Below are 21,697 nucleotides of genomic sequence, written 5' to 3' on the forward strand. Positions count from 1 at the left end.
CTGCTGCTTGGGTGTATTGTGTGAAAACAATGTTTCCTTTATAGAGTTTTCTTTTTTTCTTTACAGATGATGAAGAAGCTACTCCTGTAAAAAGAAGACGGGTCAGCAGTGATGAGGAGCACACCGTAGACAGTTGTATCAGTGATATAAAAACTGAACCCCAGGAAGCATTGACCCCAACAAGCACTTCAGATAATGAGACACGGGACTCTTCGATCATTGATCCAGGCACTGAACAAGATCTTCCTTCCCCTGAAAATAATTCTGTCAAAGAGTACAGAATGGAAGTTCCATCTTCATTTTCAGAAGACATAATGCTGACAATGAGGTCACAACATACAGAAGAGCAGTCAGGAAATGGTAAATTTCAAGAATGCAAAGAATTTAAAGACCTGCAGACTTCCAAGGATTCCGTTGCAGCAGAGGAGGACTCGGAGTTTCCTTCCACATCAATTTCAGCAGTTTTATCTGACCTCACAGATTTGAGAGGCTGTGATAGTCAAGCCTTATCATCCCAGGACCCTGAAACTAGTTTATCAATCACTTGTGGCCATTCCAGAGGACTTTTTAGTCTTATGCAGCAGCATGACATTTTAGACATCCTGTGTAGGACCATTGAGTCTACAATTCATGTGGTTACAAGGATATCTGGAAAAGGAAATCAAGCTGCTTCTTGACATTAGATGAAGCATGTCTGCTTCTAAGTCTTTTTTTTTTTTCCTTCCTTCCCCCAAAAATGCTGTTGCCTAAGTTTTGCTTATTTCTGTTTTGTGCTTCAGTTTGTCCAGTGCTCTCTGCTTGAATGGCAAGATAGACTTATATGCTTAATTCTTGGTCAGGCAGAACTCCAGTTTTATTTTTTGTTTGGTTTTGGTTTTTCTTTTTTGCATCTACCATACACTTTCTTAAAGGGCAATCAGATAATGGATATGTTTTATGTAATTAAAAATTCACTGTAGTGGCTTTCATTTAATATGGCTGTCTGGGAGAACAGGGCCTCCTTGCCCTGTAGGATGTAATTTAAACTTATGGCATTTTTACTGTGTATAATATGGTGTCCTCTGTGCCAGTTTTGTACCTTATAATAGAGGCAGATTGCCTCAGATCGCTGTGGTTCTTATTATCAAAATTAAGTTTACTTGTATACTAAACAACCACAAGAAATTTGATTCTGTAAAGAATCCTCTTTAGCTGTGGCCTGGCAGTATATATATGGTGCTTTATTTAACAGAATACCTGTGGAGGAAATAAAGCACACTTGATGTAAAAATAATTGTTTTATTTTTATTGACATGATCAATTGCTATTCTGTGCACTTCATTAAACTGATTGTGATGACTTTTCATTTGTTTATATATGTTATTGCTTCACTCTTTGGATTTCTCATCAAAGATAACATAAAAACTAAAACAAGTGCAGAGTATGCTAAGCAATTTCTGTAAGTTTTACGGTTCTTTTGTTTACTATGCATGAATCACACAGTTGAGAAGGGTTTGTTGTTTACTTTTTTTAAGCAGCTAAGAAGATGATGTGGTAGAAGAAACTAGTTGAACTTTTTTCATTTTTTCCATTTCCAACTTAACCTGAGGCTATTCCTTACTTTTCTCCTATGCCATTTGCTGTTCTTCCTTTGACTTTCTTTTATGCATGCTGCCTTGAGGCATGCTCTCTCACTTTCTCATCACCTTCTCAGCCTCCTTAAATGCAGGATTGACTTTACCATCTGTTTCGTTCCATTTCCTCATGTTATTTCTAAGTAATATGCATTTCCTAGTTGCCTTCTGCACTGCCAGTGATTCTGATTTTAATGTCTGATTAAAATCCGTTTTCACGTTGATTTTCCAGTAGCTTAGCTCATTTGGGCTTTTGTCTTCATAACACATCCATGTCTTTTTCTTCTGTACTCCTTAATTCTGTCTATCATTTAATGTAGTTCAGTGTCATTTTCATGTCTGCAATTCTATTGTGTAGTGCTTTTGTTAGTCTCTTAATCTCTTCACTATTTAAAAAATGTTCTTTGGTTAAGCATTTCTGCCTCTCAAGGTTTATGCTTCATAATCCCTTTCATTAGCACTTTTATTCCTGCATTAGAAACCCTGCTGAGGGCTTAAGTTTGTCATTTTTCAAACATTAATTTTTTTGTTCTATTTGGAAAAAACTTTATTACTCCTTTTGATCAGCTTCTCTGTAGATTGTATAAATTCAGAGAAATCAACAGCTTCTACTCAAAACTTGTACATTAATGAATATCAGTACTGATCTATCAAGTTTTCTACCACAAGTAGGAATTTGTTTGGGAAGACACCTCTCAGTTTAAAATTTGCAGTAGATAAAGAAGGCATTAGCCCCTGAGTAAGTAGTTTTATTAATTACTCTTACTAAAAATACACATCTGATTTTTGTTAGACGTAAGCTTCTGGCTAGCAGCTCAGTAGCCTTTGGCTTCTCTTACAGGATTAAATCATACTATAATTGTTACTGAAGAGTAATAATTCTGTCCTCTGATAATTGTTGAACCTTACGGGGTTCAGCAAAGCCAAGTAGGTCTTGCATCTGGGTCACAGCAACCCCTCACTACCCATACAAGCTGGGGGACAAAAAGGTAATAGCATGGCCCTGCCAAAAAGAACTTGGAGATGAGAATGCTCTGCCCAAACCTGATAGCGGCCTTTCAGTATCTGAATGGGGCTGAAAATAGGAATAGACTCTTTAGCAGGCTCTGTTGTGACAGGACAAGGGGAAATGGTTTCAAACTTAAAGAGGGAAGATCTAGATTGGACAGGAGGAAGTTTTTTTTACAATAAGGGCAGTGAGGCACTTGCACAGAGTGCGTGGATGTGGTGGATGATCTCTCCATGGAGATATTCAAGGTCAGGCTGGAATGGGGCTCTGAGCACCTGCTGGGAGCCATAGATGTCCCTGTTCATGGTAGGGGAGATGGACTGGATGAGCTTCCAATTCAAATGATTCTATGATTCCATGAAAACGTTTTATTTTTTTTACTGTAAGGACAGTCAAACAGGTACTCTGTGGAGGTGAAAGGAGAGGCAATCATTGCCCATTTCTAAGGAAGCTTATACATATTATCAAACTGACAGCTGCGCCAGCCTGAGAGAACAAGGATTCTGAAAAATGTTGAGTTCACTACACCTTTTACTAGAGGAAATGAGGGCTGGCTGGAGCTGTTCCTCCTTCCACATGCTTGCAACAGCAGACTCTTTTCTGGGGTGTTTGTCCCACACCTGGAAATGAGTGGTGCAACACTGGGAACACAAGTCAGTCTTTTTTTTTTTCTTTAAGCACTGGTATTTGTCCAGATGATGCCTTGTTCCACTAGCAGTAGTAGTCAAGAAAATTCAGGCTAGCAAAACATGCAAGTAGTGGTGGGCACTTGTGATAATAAAACTGAAATTTGTTTACTCAGTAGGGAAAAGTCACATTTTCCAGAAAAGCACTAGGTCTGTAAGATATGCTGTTTGAAAAGACCTATAATTATTCTTTTTTTCTTCTAATAACTAAGAACTCAGTATCTAAGAGTGGTTGGTAACACCAAACTATCACAAAATCTCTTTGCTGGTCTACACCCAAAACCGGTTAGCCTAATCTCAGTTTAGTACTTTCAAATTTAAACCTAGATTTTCTATATTTACCTGGTACTTCTATATTTACTGCCTCTTCATCAACCAATACTTGGTCTGGCAACCATTTCTGCATTCAAAATGTAGGCTCTTTTGCTTGAATATCTAGGAATAAAAGGGTACCTAAACTTCAAGCATTTAGAAAAAAATAAACCCAATCTGCTAAAACAGCATTTCTTAAGAGGTTGTTCTCTATGGACAGAAGGAACATGATAGCTTAGTTAACAGAATCTGTTCTTTTATCCTGTTGATGTTAGGTGTTTGTTCTTGTTAAAACAGACCTCACAGAAGTGCAAAGGGGATAACCAACTGCAAACTCGTAAGGGAAAGCTGCTCCTGGAGGAAAAAGGCAACATACCTTTTGCATAATCTTCTGCATTATTTAAGTTTGTTTGATGAAATTGCTGCATGTTGTCATACTATACGATAAAGTATATAGGACTTCTCTTACAAACAAATCAGTTTGTATAGAAGTTAATGGAGAAAACAAATTTCATGCAAAAGTCATGTATTTTATTTATCAGCTGTGTTCTCCACAGGCAACTCACCTATTCTTGGTAAATTTGATTCAAACTGCATACTTAATTCTCAAATGAGTTAAATTATAACCACATTGAGGTTTGCAACGATAAGTAGGGATACTGAAAGGAAATAATTATCAAATTTTATCTAACAGTTTTTTGCTTTATTTTAAGCTACAGAATTGTGAAGAGCCATAAGTCAAGAGAAAGATCTACAGAATTGCAAGAAAGCATTATTTTGGAAGAAATGAACAGTAATAAATTTCACAATAAGGTTAAGTAAGGCAGTACAGTGCATGCAGAAGACTTAACAAGTGGTAAGCACTGTACCATCCAGAATAACGTAACATTTTTAATTATCTTTCCCTAAAACTTTCTACAGCATTAGAAACAATTGGCCTGCAGTTAAACAAATCTCAAAAACATATATAAGGAGGTTGTAATGTTCCCCACATTTATCATCTGTTTTATTTTTCAGTTGAACTCTCATGAACATCCCCTTTTCTAACATGACAGTTTTGCCACTTGATACACTGAACATTAAAGAATGGCAAATGCTTTCTACTGATTAATGTAGCTTTCTTACCACACTACTGTACTGTGTCTAAATCATAGTTTCTCTCTCAAGTTAAGTTATAGTGAATGAACAAATAATTTTCCCAAGTAAAGCTGTTTCTATACATAGTCCAACTTACAGGCCACCTCACTCATTAAAAAAAAAAAAACATAAATAAAGCTTAAAATATACAGTATCATAGAAGTGGGTCTTTATTCTTGCCACAAATAACTTATTTTTTTTTTTTAATGTTAACAATGTATAAAAAGTAATGCCCTAACTAAACTACAGTGCTGTTATCAGTCCATGTTGTCTTTGGATTGCTGTAGTAAATTATGTATCTCTTCAAAGTACTGCTTCTTCCACCATTGTCTTGTACTATCTTCATTAGAGACAGGAACTCCTTTGCACTCTACCTGCAGTTCTGTTTCAGCAGCCATATCCTTGAAATTCAGGGCAACTGTTGCATAATGCTCTGAAGGAAGAAAAGGTGACATTTCAATGAAGTGTTTTTCAAAAGATTAAATATGCAGCAGCTAACTTTATTATCTACTCTTGCTTGCGGGTGCGGCCCATTTTCATGGATGTCAACTTCAAAGAACATCCTGCTATTATCCAAAATAGCTTCCATTTAGCAATACTAGTAAAAGTCACACTGTTTTTCTTCCTCCAGGCAAAGCGTAGCCCCTTTAGGAGGCTACTTTAGGAGTGTTAGAGGTCCTCAAAAAGACTCACCATCAGGCCAGTTTCTACACCTCCACTTCAAGACAAGTCTTTGACCTGGGACCTGTAGATAAGATAAGAAGATTCCTCCCATTAGCACATTCCTTTGCTTTCTGGATAATTCACGTTCCAATTACTGAATGCTTAATTCTCCCCTGAAAAGTAAGGAGAGGAAGATTATCTTACATAGATGTAGGTAGAGCAACACGAACAATAGGAAGATTGCTTTTAGGCTGAATGTTTTTAAATAAACTATTTTCATTAAACTTTTAGCTTGCTACATTCCACTGTTTTGTTATTTCCATGGAAAAAATAGGTTATGCTGATTAGTTATTAATATGAAATACTGGTCTTATTGCAGACCTTAAAATGAGAGCAAGTAATGTTTTCACATCTGTACTGTATGGTAGCTTAATCCATCCAGATTGCACGGAATAAGATACCAAGTCTAACCTCAGCAACTATGTAAATGCCTTCCAGAAGTTTCAAGAAAAAAAGCTGAGCTCTGAACATCATTTTTCTCTTGAGTAAAAGAGCACTCACATGGGAAGTGTCATATTTGTCTGGATAGGACTTTAAACTGCTTTACAGCTCCTCAATAAAAATGATGGTGCTCAAAGTTTTCTTCGCCAGTGAAGGTCATTAGTAACTGACACCTGCTCTTTTGATGGGAAATGTAGAATCATTAAGGTTGGAGAAGATCACTCAGATAATCTAGTCCCAATCACCAAAGAAGAACATCACATAATAGCAATCATTTTTGCTTTGTTGTAGAGAATTGAATATGCATTAGGGAAGCACAAACGTCTGCTACTTTTAAGTCTGACACCAGCACCCCATTTTTCAAGTGAAAAATAGCAGCTTTCTTACCAATTCTGTGTATTCACCACTGATGCAACCATCAAACATTAGGAGTTTCCCTCCTTTCTCAGCTTCAATCACAGCAGGACATTTAGAAAACTTCTGTATCAACTAGCAAGAAAAGAACGCAGCACAAGTCAGTTACCTACTATAGGGATAAGTAAAGCACCATACTATGAGACAAGGGAGCATTGCTACAAACCTACAGACAGATAAAATTTCTTGTTCGATTTTTTTTCCTATTAAAAGGTAATGACAAAAAGATCTAAGCTATTATTTAATTAATTTTAATATTTAATACATTCACATCAAACTGTTAAAGCAGAATGGTTCTACTGCCCCCCTAACAAGCTTTCTGTTCCCTATCTCAAATACTTGACAACCAGGTCCTATCCCTTTGTTCACTGAGAGGATGCCATCACACTAGCTTGCAGCGTCAGTAATTATCAATTCCTCTTGCAGTTTCTCCACTGAAATTCCTCAGAGGCTTAAAAGGTAAGGCTTCTCAGCAAAACTTTAAGAAGGAATTATGACCACCAGAATTACAAATACTTTTGGAAGTTACAAGAAAAGGGCAGTACATTATTTTCTGGGTAATCACATCTCACTCCATTTAGCGTACTTAAAGAAAATTATCTGTACCTGGTATTATGAATAGTATACATCTGATTACTTGTACAGCTGTTCAGATAAAACAACATTTTGTTTTCTCTTCTTGAAAACTTCCAGGGACACCACCACTTCCCTGGGCAGTCTGTACCAATAAGTTACCACTCTTCCAGAGAAGAAATTTTCCCTAGTATCCAACCTGAACCTCCTCAAACTTATCTCACTTCTTATATTGCTACTAGCTGAGAGAAGAGGCCAACCCCCAACTCACTACAGACTCCTTTCAGGTCGTTGTAGAGACTGATTAGGATCTTACCCAACCCTCCTCCAGACTGAGCAACCCTTCCCCTCAGCCACTCCTTCTCAGAATTCTTCACCAGACCCACTCACGGCTCTGCTCCCCTTCTCTGGGCACATTCTAGACCCTAACTGAAATTTCTTCAAGTCAGGGGGTCAAAACTGAACATAGTATTTGAGGAACGGCTTCACCAGTGCCAGAACAGAGGGACAGTCACCTCCTGCTCCTGCTGTCTGCAGTACTACTGATACAAGCCAGAATGCCATTGGCCTTCTTGGCCACCTGGGCAGTGCTGGCTCATGCTCAGCCGAACAATGACCAACAGCCCCAGACAGCCTTTTCCTCCACAATTTGCCAGCCACTCTGCCCCCAGAATTATAATACCAGAAGTATTTACATTATCCACTTATATTACCTCTAGAAGTATTGCCTACTTACTTCCTTAGTTGTGAATATGCTGTAAAGCTCATCTGCTGGAGAGTTGAATATTTCTCTCATAAGTATCCTCACTGTTGGAATTTTTACGCCTACTAAATCCAGCAAATGTGGTGAAGCAGACTCCTGTAAAGCAAGCAAATTCACATGAATGAGAGCAAATTCAAACACTCATGAGCTGTGAAATGGTAGGGGTTGCTGTTACCTATGCAATATTAGGTATACTGTGTTGTGAATATACAATGAATATGCAACAATTATATAATCTACTTCTGTAGTTACTACATTAAGTAAGTGAAACAACTCCAAGTAATTCATACCAAAGACATTTATAACTTCTGACTGTCGGAAGCAGCCACCTTCACCTTACAGAAACCACACACTGCAGAACAAAACATCATGAGATACATGCTGGTGCCCTCTTCCACACCTGGCAGGTCCGCGCCCAGGTTCTATGACGGACCATTTCTGTACGCTAAGTCTTGATCACAGAAGCAGGCAGGCAAGTGCCACACCAAAGACTGCCACTTTTGCAGGTGCCCACAGGAATATAGATCTGTTAGCACAGCAAACTTTGCAGGAACTACATTTATGGGAGAACTAAATTTGTACAACACTTACAGACAGCATACCTGCACAGTGTTGCCACTCAGTTTTCTCTCAGCAGCCAGTTCCTGACCAGCAGCTTTTGTAGGCAGAATCATTCCCAAGGTGAACTCTATAGTAAATAGAAGCAATGTTCAGTACAAAAATTGAGCTGCACGACAATAACTACCCTGACTTTTCAATACGTGATAAAGATTTGCTGCCAAAACTTTGTAGAAATCACAAAGAATAGGACATAGAACTCCAATCCAGTTTCCTCACTTTACTAGTACGTTTTTTATCACCCACATAGCCAAACTGGAATTTCAACTGAAAATACAGGGTTTTCATAGTCACCTGACCCAAAATTATCCAGCTTTGCCTATTCAGGTATATACCATCTCCATGAACTTCTCAATAGCTAATTGGAGAAATGAAAAGCTGATAACAGAGCTTTGCTCTGCACCGCAGGCAATGCACTGATCTGTATGAGTTTGTATAACAAAATACAGCCTGGATTGCTACCAGAGCTTTTGGACGCTGCCATGTTTGACAGCAGTTAAAGACTTTGACTACTAGGACTAATATTTTTATACCAGCTGGTAACAATCAAAACAAATAAACCCAAGGATTCTCAGTACATTACCAATCTATTCAAGAAAGAAGGTATAAAAAAGAAACAAAAAACAAACATACCTGACATACTGCTTCAAATTACCTGTTTTAAGAGCTTTAAGGTAATCTCTGAGGGCCTCTCTGACTTTTGTGGTTCCTTCAGTTCTCATAAGCTCCTTCAGAGTATCACCTTCCCCTTTCTTTTTGCTAACATTAATCTAGAAGTAGAAAATTGACAAGACCGAAGATGCACCTAAACATTAGCCTTTTAGGTTTCAGCAACAAATGTTGGCTTTGTTTATTCTATTCAGAGGACAGCTGCAGTTTCAAGTTCATTATATTAGTTTATCCTATTTTTGCTAAAAATAACTGTTTTGGGGTTTTCACTTAAATATATGCATCTCTCCCTCCTCCCAGAGTAGCTTAGAGAAAGTATAACCAGAGGCATCTGCTGCACAGCAGCAGGAATCTGCAGAAGCCACAGTGTCAACTGCTGCACAACCAGCGAGGATGTTCCTTGAGTTCTTATTTTTTTTTTTTGTTAAGACTACAACAACCAGAGTTCATCTCAGATGTGTGGTTAATGTACTGTCAAAAACTAGCAAAGAAAACAGTGCACATTCCTAGTAAACAAAATCTGAGAACAAAGATAAGGTATTATTCCAAGTACAAAAAATTAAAACACAAAGAGCAAAGTAAACCATCAAAGTATAATTACTGCACTTAACCACAGCATCAATCAAAACGTGATGCCTATGTGTTAATGTTTTCTTTAAGAATTCTGAGCCTGCATAGCCATATCAGGATTTCACACCTACCTCTGTATCATCTACCTCATTTTCTTCTGACAGGTTAGGAATTTCAATAGATCCCTTATGTTTCTCACCAGACTCTTTCACAGTACCTGTATTAACACAACAAATTCTTAAATGCATTATTAAAAACTATTTCCCTCTTCAGAAGAGTTTTATATTTGGAACAGGTACAAACCTGTTCCTTGAGGCAAGATACCTAGAATCTAATTCAAAAGAACTAAAGAGCAACAAAAGGTCTCAAACATGTCACAATCCTTTTGCAGTAAACTATTCTCAAAACCTTATTTTCCTGTACAGATGCATGAGGTACATGCACACAGATAAACCATCACACAATGCTCTTTTTACACTACTGTTCTGCCACCACTCCCATCATCCATCATCTGCTGTTCTAACGCTCTTCATTCTGCAAAGATACGTCTGCCATCACAGAATGTGAAGCTAAAAAGGAAGCAGCAGGAAAATGACCCTCTTCCTCCCTTCAATGTCTCTGCCCTTTATTTAGAAGCTCCCCAGAATGCTAGCTATTCCTTCTGGAATGCCTGGAAAGCTCCTGCCAAGTAGGACGTGTTTCATATGTGTACATCATGGAAAGTTACACCAGTGAAACAAAGAACACTTGCAGATATTTGAGAACATTCTTGCTCTTAGTTGATTTACTGGGAGCTACCAACTCTGTTACAGAAAACCTTGTCAGAACAGAATGAGCTCTGCATCTGCATCTCTCTGAGCCCAGGCAGATGACTTACCTGCACGGCTCCATGACCGTGTTCTGTGGCACGAGTCCTGCGCCATGCTGCTTGGCCTCAGAACTTACTGTGGAAGGACTTAACATTTTGTTTTCATTCCAATGAAGACTCTTTCCCTGTACCTTGCAAAATCATTAAATATTTACATTTATTCATCATTAAGGTCATGTTAAAATCTCAGTGGAAAGCAGGTGAAAACATGCAGTTATGCTCCAAATCCTGTTGTTTTCACATTGTTCAGCCTACATGAAGATCCCTGCATTTTGCATGACTGCACAAGGAGAATTATCACAAAGACCAACATCCTATTTATGTGGACTCTCTCACCTATGCAGGAACTAGCTAAATCCATCTGAGCAACAAAGCTCTTCCACTGCACCCTGCAACAAGCGCCAGCCTATGGGAGCCACCGTGCAACAGGTGCAACCTGATGTGCTACGGGTTGGCATTGGAGAAGCACAAAACAGGGATACATTTCTTACATTTCATAGTAAGAAAAACAGCTAACAATGGTTAGTAGTGCACAGCAGGACACAGTACAAAGGTTTGATCTCCATCAGGATTTAATTCAGTGACGCACAGCACAGTATACAAACTCTCTTCTGCCAAGACAACCAAATCTACACAGCACAACATAAGCAGGGAGTCCTCTCCTGGAGTTCTCAATGTCTTCCAAGAGAATGCAGCTCAAGTAATACACTCATTAGCTTAACAGTATCACTGCTATGCTTCTGAACCCAACACAGACATGTGCAGCCATCTCAGTGTTCTCTTCACTGCTTTCTTCCACTTCCAGCATTAGCATAAGCAGAATGAGGTAAAGCAAATTTTATTTCCAGCTACTGTTTTATTTTCAGACAAGGGCAAGCAGGTAGAAAGAATTTATGTGCACAACATAAACCTGACTTCTATCCACTCAGATGATTTTATCACCAACTTCAAGAAATCTTAAAATATGGATTCTCAACTAACACAGAGCAGAACAAAAAATCTAGATTTATGAAAACAAACACTTGTTTTTCCCCCCACCTTCAAAAAGCCACCTGTCCAACAGCTGGTTCCTGCGCTGCACAGGGAAGCTCCAGCAGCTAACAAGCTGGGCTAATCAGCAGGGCGCAGGCAGAGCCATGACAAAGCTCTGCATTTTTATTATCGCTGTGATGCTAGCAAAATGATTACTCTTATCAAAACAAAACAGTAACACTCCGATAGCAGAGACAGGAGTCAATGATTTCTTTTGTTTCCTGTCAATCCACTATTTTAAAACACTGACTGTGAAGGCGTGTTTCCCAGTAAGACTACTTTAAAAATAGTGCTTAGATACATATGTTTTAAAAGGGCACTCTTCATAAAGCTTACACCACCATGTAGAATAATCCATTAAAATCCTCATTCAAACGAAGGAAGGAAACTGCAGCCTTCCCGCCCCAGCCCAGTGCCATCAGGCAGGGCTGTTTTCCCCACTCCGCTGCTGTGATCTGAATCGCTGACTGAAATACTCCTCCCAAACTGACCTTCACAAATTGACTGCAAGTTTCGGGATTTATATTATTTCGCTCTGAGATATCCACATTTAAATTAAAGCTAGAATTCCCAGTTATCCTAGAAGACTTGAAAAAGGAACTGATAATAAAAACTATCGTTCTAGCAGTTGAATCTCTCCTCTCACCACTAACCGGAGCTCCACCTAAAGGGACAGTACGATGGCTATTAAAATAGAAAGAAAATCAGCCGCAGCTCTGACAACTTCGCTCCTTTAGAGCTGAGGCCGCAAAGACCGTGCAGCGGCACGCCGAGATCCGGCACTGCGAGACAGATGATAGGGCATTGCGAGACAGACAGGGCACTGCGAAATAGATGATAGGCCACGCCGAGATCCCGCACGCCGCCCGAGCCGGCCGTACCTTTCCAGGAGAGCCGCAAGTTCCACTCGTAGAAGAAGATGAGCCGCCCCTTCCGGCTGCTGCAGGACGCCTCGCCCTCCACCTGCTTCAGCTCGCAGATCTCGCAGCGCCCGGCCTCACCCTCCACCACCAGCCCCACCAGCACCTCCTGCAGCTTGCTCCGGGACCAGCTGGTCGCATCCCGCTCCGTCCTGTGCGGGCCGTCGGGACCACTGAGCGCGGCTGCCTCCCAGCCCAGCCCAGCCCAGCCCCCGCGCGGCCGCCGCCCCCCGCCCTCCTCACCAGTGCCAGTTGTTGACGTTGGTGCCGTCCGCGCGCTCCTCTACGATCCACCGCGGGTCCCCCTGCCCCCACTTAGCCATGGCGGCCTCGGCGGAAGGTGCGAGAAAGCCGCTCCGCCCCGCCCGCCGTTCTCCCGCGCCCTTCCGCGGGAGGGCCGAGGCAGCCGCCCGCCCCGCAGCGTCCTACCCGCAGCCCGACTGGAGGCCCGCCCTTCCCGGCGCCGCGAGGAGGGTGGCGGTGTCCCCAGCTGAAGGGAGGAAGAGGTGGAGTCGGTGTTCGTGCCGTTTTATACGTGTATGCGAAATTAAATACACCGCTCCTGGGACAGCATCTGCACCGCGATCCTCGTACGGTTCTCCCGGCCCACTGCTCCCTCCCTGCCCACCTCCCGCAGCACAAAAAGGCCTAGCAGATATTATAGTCCAGACGGCAGCCTCTCTGTAATCACAGTGCACGTTTAATTCCGTTTTGTCACAGTGTCATCATGGTTTTCAGTAGTTCCCTTCATCAAGCATTGTTATTGTGGAAAAACATCATCATCCTCATCATCCTCATCTTTTTCAAGCTTGGCATCCAAAATAATTGCCACTTCTGAAAATGTTACTCCTTTTAGTTCTTTCTCGGAGGCATGCTTTACTGGATTGGATGCTAATGAGAGAGCTGACCCAAGATCCGAGTGGTCCTGTAAGAAAGGAATTTGCATCTATGACAAATGCTAAGCATTAAGTTGTATAACCTTGTATATTCTGCCTCTGAAGCTTGCAGAGAAAGTACTATCTTCAAGGCTGCAAGTTTCAGGAGCAACAATACATGAGAAGCCTTTGCTGTATACAAAGATGGAAGAGAATCACCCTTCTTTTCTGGATGACAGTCACTTCCAGGAATTGACAAACAACTCAAAGATGTTCATTACTTCACGTAGTTTCTTTTTTCCCCACTGTTGAATTCAGCCACGGGTTCACAAGGTTTTTGGATAACTATTTCAGGAAGATGAGTAATACAAAATACTTTTCACTCTATTCTTTTTGACTGTAAAGCCAGTTACCTGTTTTGTTGTGATGTTAGCAGTGGTCTCAGCACCTACATTTCTAGGTTCAGTGGCCCCTTCAAGCACTGCATTTTCTTCACCATCACTGTCAAAATCTAACTGTAGCATCTCAAGGAAACTGTGTTTTCCATTGGCTTCAGGCATGTCTTCATCAGCACCACCTTCTCTGGTGCCTTCCATGTTGTTAACTGCTTTTGCTTCCATTCTTCTAAAAGGGAGCAAAAAGAACTCGTAACACCTTGATCTTTCAAAGAGCTACATGACAAAATCTTAGCTTGGCTGAAGCAGGGAGCAATAGGTGTGCTGATTTCAAAATTATTAGGATTTTATCTGGAGAACAACATGGAGCTCCTTGCCTTCTGGAAGAGGAACATAAAGCTTAGTGATTTGCTAAAAAGTAATGATTTTTGATAGAAGATTAAATTAGGGTTTTAGTTTCCTCAAAGGATAGATTTCATAACCTGTTAATGGAATGGTTCCTAGAAATCAATATATACGCTATCAAAAGACACAGGGAAAATGCTGATTTACTGGAATAATCAAAAAGGACATTTTTTGATTGGCTAATATTTACAAATTTGTGACATCAGCATTCTACTTACACATCATTCATGACCTCCGGTTTCACTAAGTTTTTCAAACTTCCATTTTTGTCAACCATAGATGGATTATCAACACCCTCCATCTCCATTTGCTTCTTTCCATACCTTCTGAAAATGATAAATACATTAAAATATAATTCTTTTTGAAGATAGGCTTTACAATTGTTTTAAAAACAGAATGTGAACTATTGGTGTCATAATTTTAATACAACATCTAATTTCCATATCGTTCTGTGGATTAGTGTTGAGAATTGCCTAGTGTTCTGTACAGCTGTTTGAGTCTAAATTAATTGCAGTAGTGTAAACATTCACTGTCTTCTTGAAAATATATTCCTTCTCCTCACTTATATAGCTCTGCAGCAAACTTTCCCTGGATTTCAGAATACAAGTTAAGCAGTTTGAGGAAACTCAATTCAACTCAACATACATGTGCACTCCAGCTACTTTTCACCCCCTTCACAACTATCCACATCTCTCTGTTTTTAAAAGTATTTGTTTCAGATGTTTCTCCATAACAAACACAAAAGAAACCAAATTTAAGTTATACGTGGTGAGAGAGTGTCTAATGCCTGCAGTAAAAAGCCTAACTGCTTTGATCTACAGCAAAATTAAGGTAACACTTGATCCAAATACAAGTAATTTATCAGATTAGCATTTTTAAAGTCAGCCTTTGAAGTAAACTTACCACTTGTCTGTCTAAATTACATTGTTGAAGTAAAAACATTTGTACCTTTTCCTTTTAATAGAAAAAACGATGTAGATCAGGAAGGCTATGAGGGTGCAGGCTAGCAGAACACTGAGAACAATGGTTGCAATGAGTTCAGGAGTTACTGAGAATGCAGGACCCTCTTCCACAGCAGTAGTGACAAGTGCTGAAAATATTTTCTCCAGTTCTATCTCAATGTTCTCCTGCTGCTCTCTGAGTTTTCTGAAGACAAAAAATCAAAGTGCTTATGATTTACCGGCCTTTGTTTTGGCTTGCAGACTGGTGAAGAAAATAACAATGCCACACGCTGCTCTACCTTTTCCAAAGGTTCAGACTTGTCATGTCTTTCATTTGGGAAAAAAATGCTGTTTTCTAGAAACCATCCCTGGTGCTTATGAACTGAAATGCTGCAGAGTTTGGAAATTTGAACTTGGAAGGGCAGTGTCCTCTATATAAACAGTTTGCAGATACCAACAGTGCTTTCCTTACAGAAAAGAGATCATCCATGCAGAGTGCTTCCTACGACCATGGGCCCCATTGTTTCTAGTTGTCACAAATCAGTTCTCATGAAAGGTACTGTCTCCCCTTAATAATATGTTTACATGAATATGTATTTATACCTCTGCCATGTTATGAAATAAATAAAATATACCTGAAATTCAAGTTTTTAATCAAAATTCTGTAATTCTGAAGTGAAGACAACATCTATTTTAGTGATATTCTTTCTTCTTCCATTTTCTTCTAAGATGACTTTTAAACATATTTTGAACAATTAAAAAGACTTATTCATGTTTTCAACAAACTCTGGTAATTCTGGATAAATAATGAAAGCTTTCCGCATTCTAAGATTTCAGTTTGAGCTTGCATGTAAGTAGCAGATAAACTGTTAAAATTGTCCCATCATGGCAGAAGTAATTTTTAGGGAAAGAAAAGGCCTAGCTGCATAGCTCTGACACCCAGAAGATTTACTGTACAGACCTTTTTACATCTTCTGCAGGTATTTCACCATTTGCATTATCAATTGCAATAATTTTTATGAAGGTTTCATTAATGGTGTTTCTTGCTCTCCTTTCGAGCTCATTGGAATAAACTTCAACAATGTATACATTCCATTCAAGTTTCTCCTCCAGGACCCTGTAATCATGTTAAGAAAACATTTTTTATTAACTGGGAAATGAGAAATTTTTTTACGCTCCAAACTGGATGACAGAAAACTAGTACTCAGTACAATATGTAGCAGCTAGTTAGCATTTTAACCTAAGTGCATCAAAGTGCAGGATTATCATCAGCAAAGGAATTAAGCTATTTGCTCAATATCACTGAGGAGCAGGGAAATAGTATCCAGTCCTTTTCTCTGACATGATGCATTTCATTTGTAAGAGCTATAAAGCTTTTGTACATAGCCCAAAAATTCTTAGATAGGAGCCTTAAAACCATAATTGATCAATTAGAGTTAGCAAACCCTTATACCTACATTTCATAACCAATATTGCATAATACATCATATATTTATCTAGTCTTGTTTTTCAAATCAACATATGGTTTGTTTCATTCTTTTCTTGTTGTTGTTTTTCTTATAATTTCAGGCAGCACTACCTACAGAGTACCATGAACAGTAATGGAAGGAGAACGGAAATTTCATCTCCTAAACCTTATTTTCTTCCAGTTCTTTATTAAAGAGAGGATCACACTGGATCCAGACACTGGATCAGAACATTGGCCTAGTTAATCCACCATCTTGATATGCATCAGTATCAGCTGCTTCCAGGAATGGAGCAAGAGCAGTTCCAGGAGCTCTTATTTAATTCTTAGCAACAATAAATCAGTGGCATGATAGCATTAAGGTAAAGCTTGTGTTCTCCACTCTTCAATGCCCCTAAAATTCTGTAAAGCCAAAGCATTCTGTGTGTCCATTAATAATGGAAAAAGGCCAAAGTAAGTTTTTAACTGTACTATGGCCATCCACATACTACTAATCTCCTAGTGCTGTAGATGCTGAACCTTGAAAAGTACTGCTGTTGTCCCAAAATGGGGATTTCTCATTTGTAGCAAAGGGTCTGTGGAATTGTGACCCTTGTCAAAGAATGAAAAATCTGTATATCTTCTATCCTATTTGTCTCCATATGTGCACGTTGAGCCACTATTCCGGAAAAATGTTTCCCTAGGCAGCTGAAAATTACAGAAACATTATGGTAGAAAGGGATCTCTTGAAATCATCTAATCCAATGACATTCTGACATCTGCCAACTCAGGCCAAATTCTTACAGGTAGAAATTGTGTATCCTTCTGATAGATTCCAGAGAACTTCCTCAAATTATTCTGCATTACACCAGGTTTCACAGTTTAAAAATATACCTTTTTACTTCATCAATGTTTCTTTCAACAGCATTGATCTTCTGATTAAGAACAAACACCACAATGTTGCTACTGGAGGTGACATAAATAGTTGCCTAAGAAATAAAGGAATTGCATGTAAGGTTTTCTAAAGCATTTGTATTTCTCTCCAAGACTGACTTAAAAAAAAAAAAAAAAAAAAAAATCTCTGATGGCAATGCTAAGAATCAATTTCTTATGTCATTAATTTCAAGAGAAATAAGTCTTTAAGACAGTATTCTAAGCAATTCAAAAGTTGAATATATTAAATTGTAACTGAACCAGTACAGAGATCTACTAAGCTTGTCAGCAAGGTGTTGGGGAAAACATTCTATTTCACAGAATCACAGAATTGTAGGGGTTGGAAGGGACCTCTAGAGATCATCGAGACCAACCCCCTGCCAAAGCAGGTTCCCTACACCAGGTCGCACAGGTAGGCGTCCAAGCGAGACTTGAATATCTCCAGAGAAGGAGACTCCACAACCTCCCTGGGCAGCCTGTTCCAGTGCTCCGTCACCTCACCGTGAAGAAGTTCTTACGCACATTCGTGCGAAACTTCCTGTGCTGCAGCTGATGTCCGTTTCCCCTCGTCCTGTCTCCACGTACCACTGAAAAGAGACTGGCCTCACCACTATGGCCGCCACACCTCAGATATTTATAAACCTGGATCAGGTCCCCTCTCAGTCGTCTTTTCTCAAGGCTAAACAGACCCAGTTCACTTAGCCTTTCTTCATAGGGGAGATGCTCCAGGCCCTTCACCATCTTTGTGGCCCTCCGCTGGACTCTTTCCAAGAGATCCCTGTCTTTTTTGTACTGGGGAGCCCAGAACTGGATACAGTACAAAATTTCCATATATGTGATTAAAAAAACAGATTTCCAAAACTAAGCATGGATAAACTGTGGAAACATCTAGATTTCTTTGCACTATCTCCTGTTATACCTGTCAGTGATCTGCATTTATTATAAAAGAACTACTTAAAGGACAATTATCTAACTAGTTTCATATTTCAAGTCTTTGCTGGAGCATCTGTGTTTCGGACATGTACATAAGATGCTGTGTAGCTGCTGTGTAGCCATATGGAGGTTCTTGCACTACTAAAGTGGATGGTCTAGGAAAAACTGCACCAAGGAGGAAGGAAGGGAAGTGGTACCAAATTGCAATGCCTGATAGCAGCTCCAAAGTTGAGGTAAATCTTGATTTAGCCATAGCCTGAGCTAATTAAGAGATTAATTTGGTCTGTAAGCAGAAAAATATCCTCTAAAAGTCCATTTTCATGTCAAGATATTTCTATAAATTAAAAGAAAGAACAGCCTCATAATTCTGGCCTGAACATATGTAATGAGTATTGGTATATACCCAATAGTCTTATTGTCTAATATTAACTGGTTTTTGGGGTGGGTTTTTGTTGTTTTTGTGTTTTTGGTTTTTTTGTTTTGTTTTTTTTTTTGTCATTACCAAACCTAGCCTTTATTTTATAGAGTTTTGACATAGAAAGTAGTTAGGACTGTAGATAGCACTCTTCCTTACATTGACTGTTGCGCGGGCTGTGAGTCCACCTTGGTCTGCAGCTTGGAGTTCCAGAAAAAGTGATCCAGCCCTTCTTGTTAAAAAAACTGTATAAATCTGCCCTGTATTTTCATTGACATCAAATTCTTCTTGATAATTCAATAAGCTGTACGTCAAAAGTCCATTGCCTCCTGCATCTGGATCTGTGGCCTGGTTTTATAAAATTAAAAAAAAAAAGCAAAGGCAATTTTGAAGCACAGTTTTTGACTTTTGGGCTGTGCTTACCCTTCGATCATAAAATTGCAGTTTCTCTTTGGAAGACTGGATTGTTCAAGGATAGTCACATTTTTTCCCTTTGCACTAACAAAGTGGGGCACAAGTTATCAGAATCAAACCAAGTGTATAAAAGAGGAAATACATTTCCCGGAGAGCCTGAGAAGATGCTACAACTGCAAGAATAAAGGAAGCAGACTACAGGAACTGAGAAACATGAAACTTAGGCAGAAAGATAAAATAATTTCTCCATTTTCCATCTGAGTTTGATAGATAACAAAGCAGTTAACAGCATCAGTGAGAGAATGGTAGCCTGTGCAGTGTGTAATCCTTTAAGCCCCATAGCTCTAGGCAGCAGCATGAGTCAGAACAGACTGCATCTCTCTTCTGAAAGAACCACTGGCAGGACAGGTATGGACTAGTCCCTTAAACACCCCATCCTTCACCTGTATTATGGTCAAAATGAGCAGAATTCGACTTTTGAAAGAAGATTTAACAGCTCCTTTAAATCAATTTGAACAAGTTGAAAAAAAAAATCAACATTTGAAAAGATTTGTGTCCTCCTGAAGAGCACAGAAAGATACTCTACCTGAACTGTAATAACTGGGTACTTGTATGGCACAGAGCTTGGTATCAGAACAGAGTACATGCTATTCAGAAATGTTGGCTTTTCATTTACATCCTGCACTGCGATTGTCAGCATCACCACATTTTGAGCAAACAGACCTGTTAAGCAAACACAGGTTATCTCTGGTATTACAGAAACATGAAATTTGGAAAAGACCTACAAGATCATCCAGTCCAACCATCCACCTATCACCAATAGTTCTCACTAAAAGACTGTACTGGGTAAGGGACCTAAAGCAAAAAGGCTGTCCAAAAAGCTCTTTTTAGGGCTTTTTTGAATCCAGCAAAAGCACTGTGCCAGTGCCGGGGGGCTGGCAGCTTCTGGTACTGCTCAGACTTGTGTCTGCAACAACAGCAACATCAACAAAGCACAACTTATAAAGAGGCTGGGCAAGGCTGTAGCTTTGCAGTGGTATCTATGCTGTACATGGGGAAGAGGGAAAAGTAAGGGAATGTAGCAGGGAAATGTGAAGAGGAGCTATTTCACTTCTTCTGGGGCTGTGGTAAGAACAGGCAGTGAGAAGCCTGTTTCTCGATCAACCTCGAGATCACTTGGCTGTACCTGACCAATAATCCAATGCTCAGGTATTAAGTTCTTTTCTGAGGCTGCTGCTGTTACTGTGCAGAAGGTCTGCATTGACCTTCCTGACATTCCACTTTTTGTTTTCCTTGCCAGACTTCTCAGATTAAGAAGAATCTCAATTCCCATCACTGGTTGCAAATATAGAAGACAAAAAAAAGTGTCCTGTGTTCATTGCTCTTATTCAAGTTGAAAAGTCCTTTGAAGGAAAGTTACCTGAAGACTGGACTTGTGCAGCAGATGAAACATTTTCATTTGCTTCTACTAAAATCACATACTGAGAAGCTTCCTCATAGTTCAAATTAATTGCTGTATTCAGCTGACCACTCTTTGGATCCAATCTAAAATGACCTGAAAGTAAAAGCACGCACTTTCGTTGTTATATCACCTATAGCTCTCCTACCTTTTGTATCTCATTTTCTCCTAGGATGCTTCTATGAGCCCTCTGCTCTTAAAAATGTGAAATTCATCTCTACACTGTCTGAAAAGCAGAGGCACTATAGCTGAGGTCTTATTCCTGACACGCACCTTTAGAAACATGTAAAGGAGCAACTAACTAATTTTGGAAAACAAAATTGCAGTCTCTTGGTACATGTGATTTCCAAGTTCCTTCTTAGCTTTTACTTATTCCTATTTGTGTGCACAAATGGAGTTACCTCACGGCTGCTAAATCTGAAGGTTAATTGCCCTCACAAAGGTGCAAGTACAAAGAAATGATAGACTGAAAGTGATTGGCAGGGAGGGAGCTACCTGCTAATGAGGACTTCAGTTTTGTTTCCTTAGCCTACAGTTTTTTGTATCTTACTACCACAGGGACCCATTTATTGGTAGGTAATAAACACCTTTTTAGCCAAAGGTTACCAAACTGTTAGACTGAAGAGACCTAAAAGAAGTTCAGTGCATATTTATTCATATATTAAAAGAAATGACAATTTTTTATCTCTGATCTCCATCTTCTCAATTAAATACAGCAGCATCTGCCATACAAAAGACAGGTTAGTCTGTAAACTTTTAAGTCAGAAATGAAATAGCACTCACCTTTTTCATTGCCAGATACAATTGTGTAAACAATTGATTTTCCTGAAGTTTCGGCCACAGCAAAAGTGTAAATTGAATGATCCACTCCTGTGTTTTCCACAACTGAAATGCTAGCATAAAAAATAAATAAATGATAAATTAATGTTAAACTTTCCAGCAGCAGTTGCACTGACAGGCTTTGAAAATCCTTAATAGCAAGGTCTTCATGAATAATCCTATCTTGGGCCCTTTTAGCTATTTGCTAGAGATCAGTGGCCTTCAGAGATCAGTCTAAGCCCTACTTTTTTAGCCAGAAATTTGCTTACCCTTGAGTAAAGCCTAAGGAAAATGGTTTTACTAGCATGCAAGAGGA

The 21,697-nt window shown here is 39.5% G+C and overlaps 3 protein-coding genes across 10 annotated transcripts in view; 1 reads left to right on the top strand and 2 right to left on the bottom strand.

Annotated features, from left to right (window-relative positions):
• Window positions 1-4,894, top strand: part of USP34 (ubiquitin specific peptidase 34) — a 130,996-nt gene extending 126,102 nt beyond the window's left edge. For all 5 annotated transcript variants that reach the window (XM_085218452.1, XM_085218454.1, XM_085218453.1 and 2 more), the window contains one exon: window positions 67-4,894. In XM_085218452.1, coding sequence (XP_085074578.1) covers window positions 67-677 — 611 coding nt within the window. In that variant the 3' untranslated portion in view covers window positions 678-4,894. The remainder of the gene's footprint in view (window positions 1-66) is intronic.
• On the bottom strand, window positions 4,302-12,832 carry AHSA2P (activator of HSP90 ATPase homolog 2). 3 transcript variants are annotated; one of them, XM_085218480.1, is made up of 9 exons: window positions 12,592-12,822; window positions 12,310-12,521; window positions 9,660-9,745; window positions 8,945-9,059; window positions 8,274-8,359; window positions 7,645-7,767; window positions 6,309-6,410; window positions 5,451-5,502; window positions 4,302-5,190 (listed from the first exon to the last, which is right to left on the bottom strand). In XM_085218480.1, the coding sequence occupies exons 1-9, from the start codon at window positions 12,669-12,671 to the stop codon at window positions 5,015-5,017; spliced, it is 1,032 nt and encodes a 343-aa protein (XP_085074606.1). In that variant the 5' UTR covers window positions 12,672-12,822; the 3' UTR covers window positions 4,302-5,014. The 3 variants fall into 3 exon arrangements, with proteins under 3 accessions (XP_085074606.1, XP_085074607.1, XP_085074609.1); XM_085218481.1 differs by having other exon boundaries at window positions 12,310-12,500; window positions 12,592-12,819; XM_085218483.1 differs by lacking the exon at window positions 4,302-5,190 and having other exon boundaries at window positions 5,451-5,593; window positions 12,592-12,832.
• A 196-nt stretch (window positions 12,833-13,028) lies between these two features.
• LOC100539746 (protocadherin Fat 4-like) overlaps window positions 13,029-21,697 on the bottom strand; it is a 45,175-nt gene continuing 36,506 nt past the window's right edge. Inside the window, exons 35-44 of one of the 2 annotated variants that reach the window (XM_085218456.1) lie at window positions 21,346-21,455; window positions 20,524-20,658; window positions 19,690-19,826; window positions 18,849-19,037; window positions 17,303-17,397; window positions 15,926-16,081; window positions 14,972-15,169; window positions 14,242-14,346; window positions 13,637-13,847; window positions 13,029-13,273 (exon numbers count right to left, since the gene is read on the bottom strand). In XM_085218456.1, the coding sequence (XP_085074582.1) occupies window positions 13,109-13,273; window positions 13,637-13,847; window positions 14,242-14,346; window positions 14,972-15,169; window positions 15,926-16,081; window positions 17,303-17,397; window positions 18,849-19,037; window positions 19,690-19,826; window positions 20,524-20,658; window positions 21,346-21,455 (1,501 nt within the window). In that variant the 3' untranslated portion in view covers window positions 13,029-13,108. Of the gene's footprint in view, window positions 13,274-13,636; window positions 13,848-14,241; window positions 14,350-14,971; window positions 15,170-15,925; window positions 16,082-17,302; window positions 17,398-18,848; window positions 19,038-19,689; window positions 19,827-20,523; window positions 20,659-21,345; window positions 21,456-21,697 lie in introns of both variants that reach the window. The other variant, XM_010706369.4, reaches the window with a different exon arrangement.

Source organism: Meleagris gallopavo, chromosome 2 (assembly GCF_905368555.1).
Source record: "Meleagris gallopavo chromosome 2, MGAL_WU_HG_1.1, whole genome shotgun sequence".
NCBI classification, from domain to species: Eukaryota; Metazoa; Chordata; class Aves; order Galliformes; family Phasianidae; genus Meleagris; species Meleagris gallopavo.

What these genes read in the sequence shown, in the direction of transcription:
- AHSA2P (XM_085218480.1), bottom strand. Translation starts at nt 12,671, where the DNA reads ATGGCTAAGTGGGGGCAGGGGGACCCGCGGTGGATCGTAGAGGAGCGC. An exon ending in TGAGTGGCAACACTGTGCAG is followed by an intron (nt 7,768 to 8,273) that starts GTATGCTGTCTG and finishes CTTGCTTTACAG; the next exon opens with GAGTCTGCTTCACCACATTT. An exon ending in GCATATTCACAACTAAGGAA is followed by an intron (nt 6,411 to 7,644) that starts GTAAGTAGGCAA and finishes TTTTCTTGCTAG; the next exon opens with TTGATACAGAAGTTTTCTAA.